At 42.7% G+C, this 23304-nt stretch overlaps 1 protein-coding gene across 1 annotated transcript in view; it reads left to right on the top strand.

Moving 5' to 3' along the window:
* Positions 1 to 23304, top strand: part of TBCD (tubulin folding cofactor D) — a 3708267-nt gene that overhangs the window by 3348688 nt on the left and 336275 nt on the right. The window contains exons 31-32 of the mRNA XM_044068123.1: positions 7440 to 7598; positions 20819 to 20957. Coding sequence (XP_043924058.1) covers positions 7440 to 7598; positions 20819 to 20957 — 298 coding nt within the window. The remainder of the gene's footprint in view (positions 1 to 7439; positions 7599 to 20818; positions 20958 to 23304) is intronic.

Raw genomic sequence — 23304 nt, 5'->3', positions numbered from 1 at the left:
TTAGCTGACGGGTTTGGTGAAAATTTTGCCCCCCCCCCATCCTCTCCAAATATTCCACAAAGCATTCCCACTACGTCTCCCCCACCTTGCATCTCCAAAGAGCAAGTCATTAAAGCTCTCTTCAAGGCCAAAAAAAACAGCCTCTATGGGAGACCGGTTGGCATCCCACGTTGCATTTTAAATGGTCTAAAACATGAGTTAGCAACTCCATGAGGTACTCTCTTCAACCACAGCCTGAGTACTGGTTTTGGCCCACTGAATGGAAAACAGCAACCATCATCCCCCTTTGTAAAGGGGGTACAGCAGCAGACCATGTGAACTACAGACCCATACGCTTAAGCTGCCTTATCTTTAAGGTCATGGAATGAATCCTCATAGACCTTGTAAATAAAGATATAGGTGATCTCCATACCCATAATACGACACAGTTTGGTTTTGTCAAAGGCAGATCATACCTGTTAAACCTGGTAATCTTCTTCAAAAACATCACCAGAGCCATAGACAAAGACAAATCTGTGCATACATCTTACTGTGAATTAGCCTAGGCCTTCAACACAGTCCCACATTCGGGCATCATTGGTAAACTCTCCCAGTTGAATATTAATCCTTATGTTGTCAGGTGGGTTGCTAACTGGCTGACCAACCGATCATACTCAGTCAAAGTTAGGGACTTTACCTCAACCAGCAGACCTGCTACTCAGTGCTGGGCCCTCCTATTGTTTGGAATATACTTCTCAGAAGATCAGGCCAAAACAGAGGGGCTGTGGCTGACTAAGTTTGCTGATTACTGCAAATTAGTTGCAATCATTGAATCCCCAAACAATGTCAATATACTTCAAGAGGGATGTACACAAACCAGTGACTGGTGCCAAAGCCATGGACACAAACTCAGTGCAAAAAGGCATTATCATCCCCTTCAGTAAAAATGATATCCCTGCAGACTGTCATATAAATAATAATACCGTAAGTAACAAGTCAGTAATGAACATCACACACCTCATTAGAAAAGGCATTGCTTCAAGATCGAAACAGGTCATACCGCCCCTGTACTCGACCCTCATCAGGACAATAATTGAGTAAAATGCTCCCTTTGATATGTACCTTACCAAGCACCTGCAGCTACTTGAGAGACCTCAGAGATTTCTAACCAAAAAAATTCAGGCTCTCCAGCACATGTCATGCATTCACAGACTAAATTCACCGTCACTGTACTCAGTAGCATACAGACTATTTAGAGGAGACTTGTGCCTGGCCTACAGAGCGATCTCAGATCCAAACCTAATGGAAATGCTACACATCCGCAAGTCAGATGGAATAAGGGTCACCCACACCAGGAACCTTAACCTGGCCTGTGACATAAATAGGACCTGCTGGAAAGATGGACATGTCTCTCAGAGGTTGCCACTCCTCTGGAATAGGCTACCAGTTCACATCCAAACAAAGCACCTCTGTGACCCTGTTTAAGCACAGCCTGGATGACTGGATGGGAAACCATAGATTCCTGCCGGGGATTTCACCTATGACCCCCCCCCCCAGATATGGGCAGTCATTTCTAACTAAGATCACAAGTTTAGGCAAGATCCTATTATTACGTTTCTCTAGTATTATATTGGGCATACACGGCTAGGCTAATATAGACCTTTGTGTCAGTAGCCCAGTAACCACCTATGAACATCAACTGGAGGATACATTTGTCACTGGAGGATACACTTGTCTCTAGTACCCCAGGGGTTGTCCATTTGTCCTTCCTCTATCACTGGCTACAGTTAACACAGATGTCTTCCCATGAGAATGGGACTATTTCAAAGAGAGGATAGTCCAAGGAATGTGGACCCATTCAGAGGCCCATCTGCACATCAACATTCTGAAAATGAGGGCAGTCCTGCTAGCATTAGAGACACTTCAGGACTTCCTTTCTCTGAGAGTGATTTCAATCCAAACAGACAATACCACTGTAGTATGGTATATCAGCAAGTGAGGAATAACTCATTCATACCTACTTTGCAGAAGAGTCATGAGTGTAAGGTAATGGGCAATGTTTTCACAGAGCTTTCTAGTAGCGATGCACATTAGAAATCATTCCAGAATTCTAGTAGACAAATTGAGTCGGTTCATCCTCATGCTTATGCCTCATGAGTAGTCCCTCAACACTGAAGTAGCAACAAGGCTATTCAGTTGCTGGGTCCACCCTTGTTGTGATCTTTTCTTCCCTCCAACCAATATGAAACTCAGCAGCTACTTTGCCTTCCTCCCTCCACAGGGACAGTTACCCAGAAATGCCTTGGCCAGCTTTGGCCACCTGGACTTCTGTATGCCTTTGCACCTCTACCCTTGCTAACAAAGTTCTTACTGAAAACAACTCTGTGCAAGGCAACAGTGATTCTCATTGCCCCTTTCTGGCCCAGACAAAAATGATTCCACCTAATTCTGGTTTCATCTTGTACAACATCATTGGTTACTAGATCCCAAACTGGATCTCTTTTTCTCTCCCATCCAGCAAGCCTTCCCAAAATGTCAAGTCCCGCAGACTAGCTACATGGTTTCTCCAATTTCACTGATGGCTAAATATTCTCCCTTACCCTTTAGAGTTGTCCAGATTTTGTCTGCTTATCAAAAACCTTCTAAGTGTAGTCTACAAGAGCAAGTGAAAAATATTTCTTCTGTAGGCTATTTATAAAGGTTTAGACCTTTTATTTCAGCTCCTCTTTCCTCTAGTTTATATTTTTAGTTGATCTTTTTGTTTCCGGGAAAATACATTCTACTATCAAAGTCCAACGTGTTGCTATTTCTAATTATCATCCTAGTTCAATTTCATCTTCATTAGCTTCCCTTAAACTCTGTAAAGCCTTTCTCAAACGAACATTCTTGTTGAGACATCCAGTCAAAGACCTTATTCCACCCTGGGACCTTACTTTGATTTTGCAAGCACTAAAATCCCCCCCCCCTTTAATCCTGTTTATTTTGCCTCCTTTTAACACTTTTCCTGGAAAACATTTCTTATAGCTGTTCATTAAGCCAATAGAAATTCTAAGCTATAAACATTGTCCCACAGACAAACTTACTTGATTTTTTCATAAAGATAGAGCTGCTCTTAAACCACAACATTCCTTTGTGCCTAAAGTAGCATCGGAGTCCAATTTGAACCAATCCATTAATCTGCCTCATCTTTCCCAACTTTCTGACCAAGGAGAGTGTACTTTGCATACTCTAGATATTTACTGCCAACTTGGGTTCTACCTTCGTAAAACCAAGTCTGTAAGTAAAGATAACCAACTTATTGTATCGTTCTAAGAATAAGCTAGGTTCTAAAGTTTACAAAGTTACCTTGTGCAGATGCCATAACCTTCTTCCAAGCTAAATCTCCTTATACTAGGTCATTGTCTACATCTGCTGTTTTTTTCAGGCAGTCTGCTATGGATGACGTCTGTAGAGGAACAACTTGGTCTACTGTGCACATCTTTATCAAACATTACAAACTATATCTGATGTCTAGAGAATCTCAATGGTCAGTGCAGGACCATAGAGTTGAAAAAGCAGTGCCTTCTCCAACTATGGTGCGTCTTAGAATCATCTTGTAGCACAGTCCGTTTTGCAGAGCTGTGCATGAGAAAGTTGCATTTCATCCTGTGTCTGTTATTGGAACAAACACAGGGGATCTTTGAGGGACATTGGATTTCATATGGCTTACAGACATCCCACATCACATCTAGTGGTCCCTCCTCCCAACTATAATATTAGGGGAGTTTTCTTTCCACCTGCTTCTCTGCACATAATGTTATGCATGACTGTCTCTTTAGCTGCAGTTTCGTCTTTTGTTACTTGTCAATACAGGAAATTTACTCACCTTCTCTGCATCAGTCTTCTTGAATGTTTAGCAGTTTGCTAGCCCTTTTAAGTCTTTTTTCCTCACCTGAGTGGCTAAGTGCTAATTTAGAAAGAGAGCAGCACTGATATGCATCACTTGAACAATCAAGAAGGGAGACTCCAGTTTAGATAAATTCTTTTTTTAATTCATGACAGGCCTGAAGTGATCTGTTGCTATATGTCTCTGTCACCTTGGGTGATGGAATATTGTGTTCCTATGTTAGGTTAGTGCATTATAGGTCAATTCAGTATTAGCAGAAATCCTTTGCAGTTTCACTGCTCTAGATTATGAATGGGATAGCTGTCAGGACTTAATCATGTAATAAACAAGTGAAGCACTTCACATATAAACTGGTCATGTCATATCTGAATTCAAGGGTAGATTCTGGAGTCTTTTTTGCTTAGATGCCTTATTCCAGTTTAGGAATTGAATGTTTGCCATCTGTGCTGTTTCACCACTGCCTGTTATTCAGAATTGTCAAAATGCATGAGGAAAAGCCAGAAATGATTCTGATGTCTCTCCCATCTGGCAGGGTCAGAATTGCTTCCACCTTGCTTTAGAGGATGACCCTACATCCATTCCAGTCTTTGCCGTTGGATAAGAACGAAGTGTGTTCCTAGGACACTTTGTGCAGTTTCTGAAACCATATATGTGTAGCTAGGTTTGGTAACTGGCAACAAGTATTAAATGTTATTTTCTTAGCATATTGTCTATTCATTAGGACTGCTGATGTCAATGAGTGGGAAGTGCTGTGCTCTTTATGTGAGCTACTGCTAGGAGAGTCTGCCCTTCTTCTTTTGACCCAGGGGCAGTTTTAGACTGTTTGCATTAATTAATACTAGACCCATTAAGCTGCCAGTCCCACTACAGGACTTTCATTTCATTTTAAAGGGGTCAACTTTAAAACTTTCAGAGTGTTTGTTTTATCCTGTACTTCATCTTGGAAGATGCTTTCCTCAAAGCTTCCACTTTGGCAAGGCATGTTTTAAAATTTGAGGCCTTATGATGAGACAACTATTCTGATACTTCATAAATATTGTTTCTTAAATACAGATCTGCAATTTATACTAATTTCAGAATTAATGTTAGATCGGTCTCTCCAGTTGCTTGTTTATTTTCTGGCTAAGTCTAGTCCTAGAGAAACTTTGCCTAGTAGAATTGGTATCAGAAGGATGATTAAAGTATTACCTGCTTTCAGGAGAGGCCTTAGGCCAACTGGTGCCCTAGTCCAAAGGGCTCCATGGTGCCCCCCACCACACTACTCGGTGCCCCCATCCTGGTCTACCTACATCAGATAAATACTGGAAAAGTGCCCCTGCTAGAGCGGCGCTCTAGGTGGCCGCCTAATTGGCCTATGCCTAAGGCTGGCTATGACTGCTTTACACTGCGCCTCGCTACAAAACAGACCTGTCTTGCCCCCTTCTGTCAGATGGAGACCTCATCAAGAACCACTGCATTACTGAGTAGTATGGTGTAGAAGGAAGGCAGCTTCTGTGCTCTCTGAAACCTCACTTTGCTCAGAAGTTGCTTCCTCAGCTTCTCTATTTCAAGGCCTCTCAGATACTGTTTGGACAATGTAATACCAGGACAGCTCATTGCAGAATGCTCCATCAGCCAACAGGTGGAGCACTTCACCCAACATTATTTCAGCTGTACCTTAATCTGCTTACTTGCATAACAATCTGCAGGTCTTTCAGAATGTCTTTTTCCTTTCTCAGTTTTCTTTTCAACCCCCTCCACACACACACCTCTCAACTGTACAGATTTTTGCAGAATTTCCAGATTTTTGCCTCACAATTTGGCCTGTTAGTCAAAATATTGTAGTTTTCTGGCAAATCATTGCCAAATCATTCAGTACTGAAGTCAGAAAATAATATCAGACATTTGAAATTCAGACTTCATACCCTTCAGAAAATTCATGATAATGCAAAACCTGATATTCTGTCAACTTTCTAAGTTTGTAACAGCAGTATTTAAAAACTGTTCTTATTTTTAGGCATTTTTCCTAAAAATAAGAACAGTTTTTAAATATTGCTCTTACAAAGTGTCTTCTGTGTGGTGACATGAGTGAATGGGCGTTCCTTCGTTGAGGGTTGTGCGTTAGGCCCGGCAAGCCAGCACATAAAACTCTACTGCCAATCATTAGCGGACCGGAGTTCCGCTGTGGCGACCCCTAACCGGGAAAAGCAGAAAGACGCATCATCATCTTATTTTTAGGCATTTTTCCCCTCGTTATTTGTCCAGATTTCTTTCTCTAGGAGATTGAGAACTATGCTGCCCCCACTAATGATTGTATGAAGATGACAGTCATTTTAATAAAGACAAGATAAAACGGACAGATGCATATTGAATGGCTGAGAATTCTTCATCAGTGGAGTTTACCTGACTGATTTGATAACACCCGTGATGATCCGGAATTGCATAGGGGTATAGAGTTGGTGACTTTTTCTCATTTTTGTGTAACCTTTTGAGGCCAGAGTCAGAGTTGTGGAATGGTAAAGCAAATTAAGAAAAAAAAACACAACACAAACCACTCAGTGATGCAAGGGCACTAATTCTGCAAAGGACCTCAAGATGTGATGAAATTTTTTTTTTCAGTTTTAGGGTTGATGTAACTTGTAAATCCTATTTTCTTTGTATGTGATATTCTTGTAGATGCAGTAAAGGAAATAAACACTTTATGATGAGAATTATTTTCTTTTTGGATTGTGTAGCTGTTTAGCAGGTCTGGAACTGACCTGCATAGAGTAAGTACACTTGTGGCACTGGCAGCTCAGCTTTGACTAGTGACTTAAATATTGGGGCGTTAGCTGAGGATAAGGACTATGTATTTACTGACCCACTCTCATGTGTATAAGAAAGGAATGTTGATGGCTGGAAGAAGATGTATATCCACAGGCTGTTAGTTGTGGTAGACTGTTGTGGCACACACTGTTGAGGTGCCTAGACAAAAATGAAACATATTTACACAATTTTACTCTTTAGCAGCACAGATATTTTTTTTTGGGGGAGGGGCATGAACAGAGGGAAATGTGTAAACCAAGGAGGACCACCCCATTTAGCTGAATACCCCCCCCCCCCCCCACACACACACACACACATATATTGAGAGGGCCCTGTTCCAGTGCAAGGCCTGGAATTGAGTCTCCTGCAAATATGGAAATTAAAGTAGAATTCTCAAAGAACTGTAGTAAATATTGAAACTTATAGTACCATTAAATAATTTTCATAGAAGGGCTTCATTGCTGTGTACCCTAACACCCCTACTGAGTACTGTGTTAACATCACTGTACTTGGAGTAATGAGAATACTCAGGTCCTGCAACTTCTGGTTTAGTGTTTTCTTCATATGTTATTGCTGTCATCCTCACTACTTCAAGGATTACACTTGCATTCCTTGGAGTTTCAGTGGAAACCCTGATATGACACAGTTTTTGGGGCCTGATAGTGTCTCACGATTGGGTGTTATTCCAAATAGTAGTCAACTGAGACATGTCTCTGGTAGGCTGAATTATGTGCAGAAAGACAGTAATTTAATAAAAAAGTTTTACAGATGCTTTTTCCTTCCTGTTTAGGTGTAAGAAGATGATGTGTTGCCTGGCTCAGCAGGCAGGAGAGAAGATTGACAGATGTCGTGCACATGCTGGCTCCATATTTTTAAAAATGTTACAGTATGATACTCCCACAGTTCCCCATGTACCTCATAGAGAGGACCTGGAAAAGTTATTTCCAAGGTAAGTCTGGTTAATATGTTTTTTAATGGTACTATTAGTGATGAAGAAGGGTTTCTAAACTATCATTATAAATATTGTCTTTTGCTTGTGCAAATTATAAGTTTTCTGAAACCTGACATGTATATGTAGAGTTCTTTTTGTTAATTTTTTCAAATAAGTTGAAAAGAAAAGTGAAAGTTTTGTTATACAGATGCTGTGTCTTTATACTTATACTGAATGATAGTATGTCGTCTTTCCAATGATCATTTGTATAAAAAATCTTTATGGAGGATATCTGAAAAATTGGAAATACTAAAACTGCGTTAGCAGAAGCAGTGAACATTGCCTGTTCCCATACCATTCAGTATATCTCTTTGTAGTGACTGCAGTTTTCTAGATTTCCAAAATAGCAATTGCTTGGCTATTAGCTAGGATGGCAACAAACAGCAATAATTCATAGAGAGAAGATTATTGGCATAATCCAGTATCACTAGATAACCAAACGTCCATGCGTCTTCACCAGCATGTAACACAGAACCAAATAAAGAAAGAATTCCATTTCATCTGGGGATTACTGTTCAGCATGTTTTCTTTGGTTAAATTTTCAATTCATCTGCGGATTACTGATGTTCATCGTGCATACAGCTGCAGTCATAACAGATGGGTTCTCCTGCCGTTAGGCGGGTCCTCGGTCGGCCGAATTCCAAAGTCTAGGTCCGGCGTCGGTTGTCGTCGCTTCTTCCCTGACGTCAGTGCGACAGGGGTATAAAAAAAAAAGCCGACGCCATGTTCTTCAGTCTTTCTTGCCGTGCGGTGCCCGAAGCAGAAGCAGTTCGCAAGTGCCGGTCGGCCAGCTCCTGAGATTACGAAAAATTTGGAAACCGAAGTCTTCTTAAAAGTTAAGTACCCTGTTGGGGAAACTTTTCTTGCCTCAGACCGATGTCAGACAAAGTTAATAATTGTATTTCTTGTGGGAAGCAAATACCGCATAAGGATTTCCATTCCCTCTGTATACCTTGTTTAGGCCCAGACCACAACGTCTCGGTCTGTCACTGTTGTGCTACATTCAACAAACGCACTATTAAGCGTCGGGCGGAGTTCGCCCAGCATTTTTTTGGGAAAGCATTTAACTATACCATGTCGTCGGATACTCCGACACTGGTTTTGTCTAAAAAACGCAAAGACAAGGACCGACACTCGAGGTCCGCGGCCTCTACCGACACCACGCCAAAGCCGACTACACGTGGTCTGGTTCTCAGTGAGGCGCCTACGCAGCCCCTGACTACTGACGACACATCTTTGGCGGTGTCTCCTGTACCCGAGGTCGCAGGCTCCTCGGCCCACACACCGACTACAGATACCGAAGCCACTCTTGGCGTTGAAACACAGAATGTGGACAGGTCCACCTCCACTCAAGGTGTCTTCAGACCTTCCTCTTCTTTCTCCATCAAGGCTTTCACCAAGTCTAAAGCAACCATGCACCCTAAGAGACCAGTTACACAGGGCCCATCTCCAGGCCCCATGCCTAAGAGACAGATGCTTAAAATGGCTGAGGATTTAATTACTCTAATCAGAGGTTCTCAGCCACCTCCGGACAAAAGGCCCAGAGTGGAGGAAGATTCCCCCTCCTCTGATCAGGAATCCATTATTTCAGAACACTCTGATGATCAGGAACAGGCTTACTCCCCTTTTGAAGACTCTGATGCAGAGGAGTCTATTCCTTCTGTACCCCCCCTGAGGATTTTTCATTTGGGGAAACTTTGCATACCTTAAGAGAACACTTCCACTGGGAAGGCTAGGATTATTCAGATTCCAAGAAAAGGCTCAGGGAATTTCTTTTGTTACCCCAGCACAGGCCTCTGGCTATACCTCCTGTCTTGGACATCCTAGATGATGTTTACTTGGAGGCCTGCCTTAACCCGGACTCTCTACCTTCAGCTCCAGTTAAGCCTGACAGGTACTACAGGGTTCCTGACTCACACCAATTTCTTTACAAAAGCCATGCTGCTGACCTAGAAACCATCTCACAGGGACCCAAGGGAGTTAAGGCTTCCATTGCCAAAAATCCATTGCCTTCCGAGAGAGATTCCAGATCCCTAGAAAGGTGGGGAAAAAAAGGTATATACCTCGGCTACCTTAACCATGAGGGCCTTAAACTGTCAGTTTCATATGCTAAAATACCAACAGTTTCTGTTATCTCAATTGAAAAGTAAAATGTCACAACCTGAACAACCAGACTTGAAGGAGTTGCAGGATTTGACGCATAGTGCAGAACAAGTGGGTAAACATTCCTTACAATGTAGTTTTGATGCTCTAGAGGCCTCATGTAGAGCTGCTGTTACAGGCTCAGTCATACACAGGCATGCTTGGCTCAAGGAACAAACCTTGCCTGATCATGTCAAAGCTAAATTACTAGACGCCCCTCTTCAAAAGGATGTACTATTTGGGGCAAATGCTGAGGAAGTATTACGAAAAATGGAGGAAAAAGCTAAATCAATGCAAACTGTGAAAGAATTTCTGCAGGTTCAACCACCACGTTTTAGTAGAAATTGGCCTTCCAAAAACTGGTCCTTTCCTGCCACGGACAGACCCCAAAGAGGCAGATACAGGCGCCCGAGGGGCAGAGGACAACCACAAGGATCGTACAGAGGCAGACATTGGCAAACTCCTACACCAAGAGGTGGTGAGGACAACTCACAGTCTTTCAGAAAGCAAACCCAATGACTTTCCTCTTTGCAGGCCAACCAGGTCTCAAATGGCAGCCTCCTTAGGAGGAAAGCTGGCACTATTCTCAAAAAATTGGCATGTTGTCACAAAGGACAAATGGATGCTGGACATTATAAACAGAGGCTACAAATTCCACTTTCATACCCTTCCAAAAATGAGAGGCATGCCAAAACTGCCACACAATCAAAGGGCAGAGGCACAAAAACAAATTTTAGATCTTATAAACATGAAAGCTATTCAAGAGGTACCTACACACGAACAAGGTCAAGGTTTTTATTCCAGGCTATTTCTGGTGCCAAGGAAGGGAAAAGATTGGAGACCTGTTTTGGATCTTTCCATCCTAAACACATTCCTACTCGTACCAAAATTCAAGATGCTCACTCTACAGCAACTTCTTCCCATGCTGGGCAAGGAGTCTTAGCTGGTAACATTGGACCTCAAGGAGGCATACCTGCATGTCCCAATCAGACAAAATTGCAGAAGATACCTCAGATTTCTTGCAGGTTCAACCCATTATCAATTCTCTGCATTGCCTTTTGGCTTATCTACTGCACCCAGAGTATTCACGAAATGCCTGGCATCAGTAATTGCCTACTGCAGATTTCAAGGGATACAAATATACCCTTATTTGGACGACTGCCTGATCCAAGCGGACAGCAAGCACATTCTTCTGAAACATCTGGCTTATGTAATAATGTTATTAAACTCTCTGGGATACACAGTCAACAAAGAGAAATCAAGGATAATACCCTCTCGAAATATAATTTTCCTGGGTGCCAATTTGGACACAAACACCCAGATGGCCTACCTCACGCCAGAGAAGCAGGGGCAACTAATTCAATACTTCAAAACACTGGCAAATTGCACCAGGCTGACTGCAAGGAAAAGCCTGCAGGCTCTGGGATTCATGGCATCTTGCATCTTGCTAATCCCATGTGCAAAGCTGCATATGAGAAAACTACAATGGTACCTGAAAAACATATGGTCTCAACACAGCCACAGTTTGGAAACAATAATACCACTACTTCCATGTCTGCAAAAGGAATTTCTGTGGTGGGCTCAAGCATGTCAAGCAAACACAGGTCTTCCATTCAGCAAGCCTCAAGCAAATCAAGTCATCACAACAGACGCCTCGGACTACGCCTGGGGGGAGCACATGACAGACCGGTGCATTCAGGGCAAATGGTCCCAAAAAGAAAAGCACCTTCACATCAATCAAAAAGAAACGCTAGCAGTAATAAATGCTATTATAGCTTTCAAGGACCTTCTTCAACCAGGTCAACTATTGATAAGAACGGACAACACCACAGTTATGTGGTACATAAACAAGCAGGGAGGAACACATTCCTATCCCCTATGCAGACTGGCCATATCACTTTGGAACATGGCCATGGACTTACAAATGGAACTACAAGCACAGTACTTGCCAGGCAAGGAAAACACGCTGGCAGACAACCTAAGCAGAAATATGACAGATCCACACGAATGGATGTTGCATCCAAAAGTTTTTACAGAAATAATCCAAGAATGGGGAAGGCCAGACATGGATCTCTTTGCCTCCCACAAAAATCATCAATTGACAAAATTCTGCTCGAGGACCTTCCACCCAAAGGCCTGGAGAGTGGACGCTCTCACTTTCAGCTGGACATCAATGACAGTTTATGCCTTCCCGCCTCTTCCTCTGCTGCCCAAAGTCCTATTGAAGACCAGAGCAGACAGACCAAAGATGATCCTCATTGCTCCGGACTGGCCAAGACAACACTGGTACCCACTCCTGAGGAGCCTGACTCATTCCCCTCCATGGACCCTGCCTCTAATGCCTCTTCTTCTGACTCAGCACAGCTTCAAATCTCTTCACAGTCAGCTAAAAACACTCAATCTAACCGCATGGAAAATTCCTTAGCATCACAACAGGCCCTACTCTCCAAGGAGGGGCAGGATGTCATTTTGGAGGCCAGAAGGCCATCAACTAGAAAAGCTTACTCCGCAAAATGGAAACGTTTTTGTGTCTGGAATGAGAAAAAGGGCCAGAACCCTGGAAAACTGAATTTACCTCAAATACTACAATATTTGGCTGAACTACTAAGCAGTGGACTTTCGTTCTCCTCCATCAAAATCCATGCCTCAGCCATTTCTTCAGAATACAACACTGATCCTCCTTTATTCTCTCACCCTCTTTTAAGACAGTTCCTCAGAGGGGCTAAGAATTTAAGACCTCCAAGGAAACAACCAATACCTGCTTGGGATCTAAATTTCATTCTGGAAAAACTGACTTTGCCTCCTTTTGAGCCAGCTGCTTCATCAGATTTGCAATATTTGTCCTGGAAAACAGCTTTCCTTCTGGCTATCACCTCAGCTCGTAGAGTTTCAGAACTACAGGCCCTCATGGCTGTCCAGCCTTTTATCATCTTCCATCAGGACAGAGTTTCATTGCGAACCAACCCTTCCTTTATGCCTAAAGTGGTATCCAGGGTAGCTTTAAATCAGGCCATACATTTGCCTACTTTTTATCCCAATCCTCAAAACAAAGAGACGAGATTACTACATTCCTTGGACATCCACAGGCAACTGTGTTATTATTTGGACAGAACAAAGCCTTTCAGAAAATCAGAACAGCTCTTTGTGGCCTATGCGATAGGAGCTCCAGGAAAGCCAATTTCCAAGCAGACAATCTCAAAATGGATAGCCCACTGCATACGCTTTTGCTATTCCTTTCATGGCAAAACTGTTCCTACAGGCATTAGAACTCACTCCACAAGGGCCACAGCCACATCTGCAGCCTTCCTCAGAGGAGTTCCTACCAAGGATATCTTGGAAGCAGCCACTTGGAGTTCTGTCCATACCTTCTCCAAACACTACAACTTACCATTATACTCCAAATCTAGAGCAGGCTTTGCCACTGCAGTCTTGCAGGGCATTTTGGCTCCTCCTAGTTCCACCTAGTGCCTACCACCCCTTTCTTAGCTTTGGGATTCTACCCATCTGTTATGACTGCAGCTGTATGCACGATGAACATAGTACAGTTTTGTACCTACCATAAATGTAGATGTTCGAGTGCTAATACAGCTGCAGTCCAGGTTTCCCTCCCTCCTTCCCCTCTAGGGGTATTCTTTTATGGTGTATTTGCTTGCAACTACTGTTTTTTGATTATATTGCATTGCATTACTTCATAATTTTATGTATTGCCTTCCTTCTGGGAGCACCTGACATCTGGGGCAAGAAAAACTGAAGAACATGGCGTCGGCTGGTTCTTTTATACCCCTGTCGCACTGACGTCAGGGAAGAAGTGACGACAACCGACGCCGGACCTAGACTTTGGAATTCGGCCGACCGAGGACCCGCCTGACGGCAGGAGAACCCATCTGTTATGACTGCAGCTGTATTAGCACTCGAACATCTACATTTATGGTAGGTACAAAACTGTACTTCTACCATTGTCATTAGATGCAAATCAAGAGAATTTTGCGTGTCATCTTGGACTTTAGTAAAGCCTTCAGCTCCTTGTTATTACACAAGATGCTGGTTGGGAATTTGAAGGGGATGAGGGTATTGTGAAGGAGAATTAAAACTGTCATGTATTTGGTGCAGAGGACAATTTTTCTGGAAGTTTTTCAAGGTAGTGGCTCATTGGATTTCATAGGATTCATTCCTACAACCATTGCTCTTCAAATGTTTTATATCTGATGTTGTCTACTTGCCCAAGAACAAGGTTAGCATATTTTGAATTACACTAAGACTGCTGGGGTCATTATCACAGATGGGAGTAACTGTTTGCAGGAAGATCTCAAAAGGCTGTTGGACTGAGCAGGGAGAGGTAACAATTTGGTCTCAATGCTGGATAATATTAGATGATGTATTTTAGCAAGGAGAACTTTTGAAGGGTTGGTGTCTGAAAAGAGGAATGTGTTCCCACTTAGTAGTGGGAATGAATTACCTAACCTAGCATAAATGTGTTTACTGTGGAAGGAGAGGAGAGGCAGTGACCAGAGCACTGCCGTAACTTTTGATGCCTAAGAATCAGAACTCATTCTTTTTGACTACAAGGTGCTGATAAGGTCAGAGGTAAACCTCTGTACATATGATGTTCATCATGTTTCACTGTTGCAGTCATTACACTTGAGTTATCCTGCTGGCAGGCTACCCGCAGTCGGCCTGAATTCCAAAGTCCTGGTCAGGCGTCGGTTGCTGTCGCCTCTTCCCTGACGTCAGTGCGCCAGGGGTATAAAAGATGCAGCCGACGCCATTTTCTTCAGTCTTTCTTGCCGTGTGGTGCCCGAAGCAAAAGCAGTTTGCAAGTGCCGGTTGGCCGACTCCTGAGATTTTCAAAATTGAATTTCAGATCTGAAGTCTTCTATAAAGCTAAGTACCCCATTGGGAAACTTTTTTCTTGCTCCAGACCGATGTCGGAAAAAGTTAACAATTGTATCTCTTGTGGGAAGCAAATACCTCATAAGGATTTTCATTCTTACTGTATTCCTTGCCTAGGCCCTGACCACGACGTAGCTAGTTGTCGGTTTTGTGCTAGATTTAACCAATGCACTATTAAGCGTTGGTACGATTTTGCTTTTCATTACTTTGGCCGAAGGTTTAACTATATAATGCCGTCGGAACAACCGATGACCGGTATTCATAAAAAGTGCAAGGAAAAAGAAAAGGACAGGCATCCGATGTCCAAAACCGACGAAGCCTCTTCTAGGCCAGTCGCCGGTTCTCAATGAGGCGCTTTTGCAGCCCCTGACACCCGCTACCTCAGAGCCACAGGCCGCCTCTGACTCCCACGTGGAGACAGCTAGGCCTCTGGATACTCAAGGTATTGGGCCTTCGGAAACTAATCCCTCAGATGGGTCTGGAGCCGATGAGCAGGCATCGGCTTCTGAGGGTGTTTTCAGACCTACACAGCTTTATATCAAGCCAACTCCAGCATCAAAGACAAAGACTAGAACAGTTTTAAAGACAAGGAAACAAGTACAGCATTCAAAAGGACAGACTTCCATGCCTAAGAAACAGATGCTCAAAATGGCTGAAGACCTAATTACTTTGATCAGGGGTTCCCATCCCCCTCCTGATAAGAGGCCTAGACAGGATACTGAATATGATTCCTCTGATCAGGTTTCCATTTCCTCTGACTCTTCTTCAAAACATGGATACTCTATTCCTCCCTATGAGGATTCTGATGCTGAAGAATCTATTCCTTCAGCTTCTCCTCCTGAGGATTACTCTTTTGGGGAAACCCTGCATACCATGAGGGAGCATTTCCACTTGGAGAGCCAAGATTACTCAGCTTCTAAGAAAAGGCTCCGAGACTTTCTTCTACTACCTCTTGCTATTCCACCTGTTCTAGACATTGTAGGTGATGTATTTTCAGAGTCCGGCCTGTCTCCCGACTCTTTACCTCCTGCACCTGTTAAGCCAGACAGATACTACAGGGTTCCAGATTCACATACATTTCTATATAAAAACCCTGCTGCTAACCCAGAAACTATTTCTCAGGGTCCCAAAGGGGTCAAGGCTGCTACTGCAAAAAACCCTGTCCCCTCAGGTAGAGATTCTAGGGCATTGGACAGATGGGGGAAAAAAGTTTACACTTCTGCTACCTTGGCTGTTAGGGCTTTACATTGTCAGTTTCATATGCTTAAATATAAGCAATACTTAATGTCTCTGTTAAAACAGAAAATGTTGACAAATTCTGAATGTTCTGAGAACAAGGAATTGCAGGATTTATTGCATGCAGCTGAACAAGTGGGAAAACATACTTTGCAATGTGGTTATGATTCGCTGGAGGCCTCTTGCAGGGCCGCTGTAACAGGTTCTGTTATTAGAAGGCATGCTTGGTTAAAGGAACAGACTCTGCCTGATCATGTTAAAGCAAAATTATTGGATGCTCCATTACAGCATGATACTTTGGTGTTAAGGCAGAAGAGGTGTTGAAGAAAATGGAGGCTAAAGCTAAATCTATGCAGACAGTGAAGGATTTCTTACAGGTACAGCCACCCAGATTTAGCAGGAACTGGCCTTCTAAGAATTGGTCCTTTCCCGTGTCAGACAGGCCATAAAGAGGCAGATACAGACACCCTAGAGGCAGACAACGGCCCCAGGGCTCATACAGGCCGAAACAATGAGGTGCTTCTACCTCCAAAAGCGGAGAAGACAAATCACAGCCATATAGGAAACAGTCCCAATGATTTCCCCCTGCCAATGCCAAGCACTTATCTTTTGGCAGCACCCTTAGGGGGAAAACTAGCACTTTTTTCACAAAATTGGCACATGATCACCCAGGACAAATGGGTCCTAAATATAGCCTCTCAGGGCTACAGGTTCCACTTTCACACCCCTCCCAAAGGCAAAAGGTATGCCAAACCTGCCACACAATCAATGAGCAGAGGCACAAAAACAAGTTTCATCTCTCATGGACATGAGGGTCATTCAACCAGTGCCACAACAAGAGCAGGGACAAGGATTCTACTCAAGATTTTTCTTAGTACCAAGAAAGGACAAAGCATGGAGACCAATTCTGGACCGGTCTATTCTAAACACTTTTCTGGACGTTCCGAAATTCAAAATGTTGACTCTGCAGCAGCTTCTGCCCATGCTAGACAAGAAGGCTTGGCTTGTAACTTTGGACCTCAAAGAGGCATACCTGCATGTCCCAATCAGACAATCTTGCAGAAGATACCTCAGGTGCACTACCAATTCTTTGCACTGCCCTTTGGCTTATCTACTGCACCCAGGGTCTTCACAAAATGCCTGGCACCAGTAATTTTTTTTGCAGACAAAGAGGAATTCAAATATATCCCTACTTGGACGACTGCCTTATTCAAGCAGAGACCAAAGAAATTCTACTAAAGCATCTGGTGTTTGTAAAAAGATTACTAATTTGCCTAGGGTACACAGTAAATGAAAAGAAATCAAAACTAGTACCCTCTCAAGAGATTATATTCCTAGGTGCAAGCTTAAATACAACTGCCCAGATGGATTATCTCACGCCAGACAAACAAAGGCAACTGACTTCTTACTTCACAAGCATGGCAACAAAGACCCAGTTATCTGCAAGAAAAATTCTGCAGGCTCTGGTCTACATGGCCTCCTGCATTCTGCTAATTCCATATGCAAGACTGCATATGAGGAAACTACAATGGTATCTAAAAAGTGTTTGGACTCAACATTGCCACAGTCTGGAATCATTAATTTCACTCATTCCCTGCCTGCAACAGGAGTTTCGATGGTGGGCACAGGCCTGTCACCACAACAAGGGACAGCCATTCACTTTACCCACAGCCAGGCAAACACTAACAACAGACGCGTCATATTATGCCTGGGGGGCCCACATGGCAGGAAAATGTATTCAGGGCACATGGCCCCCAAGCCAAAGGCATCTTCACATCAATCAAAAAGATATTCTAGCTGTACAAAATGCCCTGACAGCCTTCAAGGACCTACTTCATCCAGGACAACTGCTGATAAAGATGGACAACACCACAGTTATGTGGTACATAAACAAGCAGGGGGCACACATTCCTACCCCCTCTGCAGACAAACCATGATTTTGTGGAACACAGCATTGACCTACCAAGTACACCTGCAAGCACAATTCCTGCCAGGAAAAACAAATGCTCTGGCAGACGAACTAAGCAAAAACCTCATGGATCCTCACGAGTGGAAACTAGATCCACAAATCTTCAGCATGATAACAAGGAAATGGGGATGCCCAGACATAGATATTTTTGCCTCTCCTCACAACTGCCAACTTCAGAGATTCTGCACAAGGACTTATCACAAACAAGCATGGAAAGTGGATGCCTTGTCATTCAGCTGGAACAACCTTACAGTATATGCCTTTCCTCCACTGCATCTCCTCCCCAAGGTACTCCTAAAGGTCAGACAAGAGAAGCCACAAATGATACTAATTGCCCCAGATTGGCCATGCCAACACTGTTACCCAATCCTAAGGAGCTTGTCCCAAGGCCCAGCCTGGACATTGCCTCAAATTCCTCATTTACTGACCCAACAAAACAATCAGATCCTGCACAGCCAACTCAGAACCCTAAATCTGGCTGCATGGCGGATAGTGTAACCATTCAGAATACACCTCTCTCTAAAGCGGTTATGGATGTTATTTTGGAGGCCAGGAGGCCCAGCACCAGAAAATCTTATGCAGAAAAATGGAAGAGATTCTGTGCTTGAAACCAGGCACAAGGAATTGTGCTTGTCACAAATATGCCTCAGATTTTACAATATCTAACTGAGATGCTGGACAAAGGCCTATCCTTCTCATCAATTAAGATCCATGCCTCTGCCATTTCAGCTCATTACAATGCAGACCCACCTATTTTTTCACATCCATTGCTTAGGCAGTTCCTCAGGGGGGCCAAAAATATAAGACCTCCAAGGAGAGCACCAATACCTGCATGGGACCTCAATTTTGTCTTGGAAAAACTCACACAGCCTCCTTTTGAGCCAGCCAATACAGCTGAGATAAAATTCATATAATGGAAAACAGCTCTGCTCCTAGCAATAACTTCAGCAAGAAGAGTTTCAGAGTTACAGGCGTTAATGGCTGTGGAACCTTTTATTATCTTCTATCAGGACAGGGTTTCTCTAAGGACAAATCCAACATTTATGCCTAAGGTGGTGTCCAGTGTGGCTCTTAACCGAACCATTAATTTGCCTACTTTTTTCCCAAACCCATAGAATAAAGGGGAGAGACTTCTGCATTCTTTGGACATACACAGACAGCTATGCTTCTACTTGGACAAAACTAAAGCTTTCAGAAAGACTGAGCAACTTTTAGTGGCATATGCTGCAGGATCACAAGGAAAGGCTATCTCAAAGCAGACTATTTCAAAATGGATAGGACACTGCATTCATTTCTGCTATTCACAACATGGCAAGTCAGTGCCTAAGGGCATTAGACCACATTCTACCAGGGCAGCAGCCACCTCAGCAGCCTTCCTCAGAGGAGTACCAACCAAGGATATTTTGGAGGCTGCAACTTGGACTTCAGTGCACACTTTTACTAAGCACTACCACTTACCTCTTTACTCTAAATCCAGAGCAGGCTTTGCCACTGCAGTTCTGCAGGGCCTTATAGCCACTCCTAATTCTGTTTAGACCCAGCCGCCCAACCTCAGCTTTGGGATTCAACCCAAGTGTAATGACTGCAACAGTGAAACACGATGAACATAGTACAGTTGTGTACCTACCATAAATGTAGATGTTCGAGTGTATTCACTGTTGCAGTCCAGGTTACCCACCCACCATCCCCCTCTCTTTGCTGGGACTTGTCTGTACTTCTCTCTCCTATACAACCTATGTGGTGTATTTGCTTGTAGATTAAGGTATTGTTTATTTTAGTGCATGCTTTAATTAGCAATGTTTTTTAGCCTACCCTGACATCTGGGGCAAGGAAAACTGAAGAAAATGGCGTTGGCTGCATCTTTTATACCCCTGGCGCACAGCAACCGACACCAGACCAGGACTTTGGAATTCAGGCCGACTGCGGGTAGCCTGCCAGCAGGATAACCCAATTGTAATGACTGCAACAGTGAATACACTCGAACATCTACATTTATGGTAGGTACACAACTGTACTTTTTACAAGGTGCTGATATGGTCAGAGGTAAAGCTCTGTACATATGTTTTACAATGTGCTGATAAGGTCAGAGGTAAAGCTCTGTGCATATGTTTTTTTTCTTACACACAAGGCACAGTTCCCTTCATTCACATGCAGTCACTTTTTTTCATACTCCTTATAAGCTGTTATAACTTGGGGATCACCGTTGTTTTTCTGGAAAGGACATTTGACAGAAGAGACAGCAATGGTGTAATCCTAGCACTCAGGTGTGTGTTCATGTCTCTAGTGCACAAAGCTTTAGTTGCTACAGTTTGCATTCCTTTCTTAGTACATAAGCATGCACACTTGAGTTGTTTTTTCAATGAGTGATTTTTTTAGACAACTTAGAAGATGTTGCAAGTTATGAAATAAATGGCTTTATATTAATCCTGGAAAATGTATTCATTCACTCTGGTGGAAAAGTTTGAGTGTGGAAATTATATCATTGTGAAGTAGTATAGTTATCGGAATTGCCTACCTAGTGGTACAAGAGAAGGCATTTTCTAACATCACTGGAATCCTAGCAATTGAATTATAACCAGAGAGAGAGGGAGAGGATCAAGTGATGCTGATCAGCTCTTATCTCTTATGGAGGAGTTAAGAGTCACACTGCCTGCCATCTTTAGGAGGCTAAAAAGAAGCATCAGCTAGCCGCAGCAAACATCTGTAGTAAGACTACATGAAAAATCAGAAGTGTGCTTTGCCTTTGCCATCTTTGCATACTGTTGTACCCAAGTCTGACAAAGCATAGATAGTTAAGCTAATAGTTAAGCTAACATTTCATAGCAGAGTTGATTGTGAAGCCTACAAAAAAAAAGTTTAAACTGTATTTGTATTTAAAATTGTGTGAACTGTCATTGTTTAATATTTATTTTATTTTTTTCTTTACACCACAATTCTTTAGGTCTGAAACAGAGACACTGAACTGGAATGCACCCTCACAATCTTTTCCATGCATTACGCAACTTGTAGGACTAGAAACATATCGGTATCATGTTCTTCTGGGACTCACCGTTTCAGTTGGAGGGTTAACCGAGTCTACGGTAAACATAAATGCAAAACAAAGCCAGCATTTAACTTGAATGTATCTTTACAGACTTTGCTATCTTCTGTGCTTTTTGCAGCAGGCATTAATGATCACTGATAAAGAGAATGGGAAGAAGCAGCTTGTGACGGAAATTGTAACGCCTAATTGTAAACAGTATAAAGTGTAAGTACAATCACAAGAGGAAGGGCTTCTAAGGCCACCCCCTATTCCTAGTAATAATAGAAGCAGGAATACATCTAGAAATTAGAGCAGAGGGCGATAGCTGTACCCAAGAGTACATTTCCATCAAAGCTTTTTCTCCATTATTTATCCATCAACTACATATGACAATGCCGTCTGTCCTCCAACAAACAAGCCACCTGAGTTATACTAACCTGTGCTTTGCACCAGTCCAAAAACAATGCTTAAGTTATTCAGACTTACTCGTACTACCCATCCCATGTTACTCTTGTCACTCTTACCGTTGGCTTGGGTTACACAATATCATTGCCCTATAATGTCCTTTCTTCAACGGCACCAGTAAATTTCCAACATTTCTTTGACCATTATCTAATGTTCAGTAGCCCAAGAGAAAATAACCATCCAAACTATTGTACATTCACATATTTCTCCTTTCACAAATCTTCAGAAAAAAAACAGGATGAGGTATGCCACAAACCCATTTAAAAATGTCTGCATCAGTGCTTTTTACTGTCACTGCATTTGTATTTATGTGGTGACATTGACCTTAACCCTGAGCCTACATCCTGTAATTCACAATTCTACAATACCCCTAAGCCCACTTATGGAAAACAAATATTTCATGTGAGTGTTCAAAGCATCACTAATAAAATATCCAAGCTCCACCACTGGATTGATCACCATAAACTTGCTATTCTAGCTGTAACCAAGACCCAGTTAAAACCCAGTACATCAGGAGAAGAGAGAATACCCACAGGATATAACATTAAAGTATAAAGAATTACCAGAAAATTTTAAATCTGACTTAACTATCCCACCATTTAACTCAACCAGAATCCCACCCACTAACTTAAGTATAAACAGCTACACCCAGCTTAACATAGCAGTCACTTACATCCCACTTCACACACAAACATACATGCAAACAATAGGAATATTTCTAATCTTGAAGATGTTTTATGCTGGCTCTCTACTAGCACAAAACACCATACTATACCATTATTGGATGATGTTAACCAAGATTGGACCAGTAACGTCAGTAATGCACACTCTTTACTAAACATTAACCACTTTCGTTTCACACAAGTAATAAGTGGCACTTACTAGAGTAAACAAAAGGAATGGCAAGGAATGTATTATTTTTGGATACTGACAACTCAGACTGCTCACATTCTCTGTTCAGGTACCTGACCAAGTTCCCCACAGTGACTGCCATTCAACCTTAATTATTTGGGGACAAAAGAAACCCAACAAAAATATAATTTTAAGTGGAAGCAAGGCACAAGGTATTTCCATAAGAGCACTCTTAATTGGTTATTAATAAAATTCAAAGGTTACCCTTTAAAATGCCTACCCCTAGATGAGGCTGTCACCTAGTTCAACTACATCTTCCTAACTATCCTCACCTCTATTGGACCCATACACAAGAAAAGGGTTGAATCCATTACTGCCCCTTGGATGTCAGCAGAAATTAAGGAACTAATGTCATTCAGGGACTAAGCTTAGAGACACTGGAAAAGCTCTCAAACACTTCAGTCTATACAAAGTTGTAATGCACTTGGAAGTCAGTTTAAATAGACCACTGGGAAAAGCAAGTTAATTTTCTTTAACCAGCAGTTCCTCCAGCATCAAAAATAATCCCAAACAATAATGGTCAAACAAAGGAAGGAGGACAAGGAGACATGGACAAGGAGACCAAAAATGGAAGGAGGACAAGGAGACCTGGTGGTGGAATGAGGAAGTACAGGAGAGTATACAGAGGAAGAGGTTGGCGAAGAAGAAGTGGGATTGTCAAAGAGATGAAGAAAGTAGACATGAGTATAAGGAGATGAGGCGCATGGCAAAGAGAGAGATGGCGAAGGCTAAGGATAAGGCATATAGAGAGTTGTATGAGAGATTGGACACTAAAGAGGGAGAAAAGGACCTGTACCAATTGGCTAGACAGAGGGACAGAGCTGGGAAAGCTGTGCAGCAGGTAAGGGTGATAAAGGACAGTGAGGGAAATGTACTCACAAGTGAGGAGAGTGTGTTGAGCAGATGGAAAGAGTACTTTGAAGGGCTGATGAATGAAGAGAGTGAGAGAGAGAGACGATTGGATGATGTGGGGATAGTGAATCAGGAAGTGAAGCAGATTAGCAAGGAGGAAGTAAGGACAGCTATGA

The sequence above is a fragment of the Protopterus annectens genome, chromosome 4.part0 (genome assembly GCF_019279795.1).
Source record: "Protopterus annectens isolate FY-2018-M chromosome 4.part0, PAN1.0, whole genome shotgun sequence".
In the NCBI taxonomy this organism is placed as follows: Eukaryota; Metazoa; Chordata; order Ceratodontiformes; family Protopteridae; genus Protopterus; species Protopterus annectens.
This window is presented reverse-complemented; position numbering and strand designations above follow the sequence as displayed.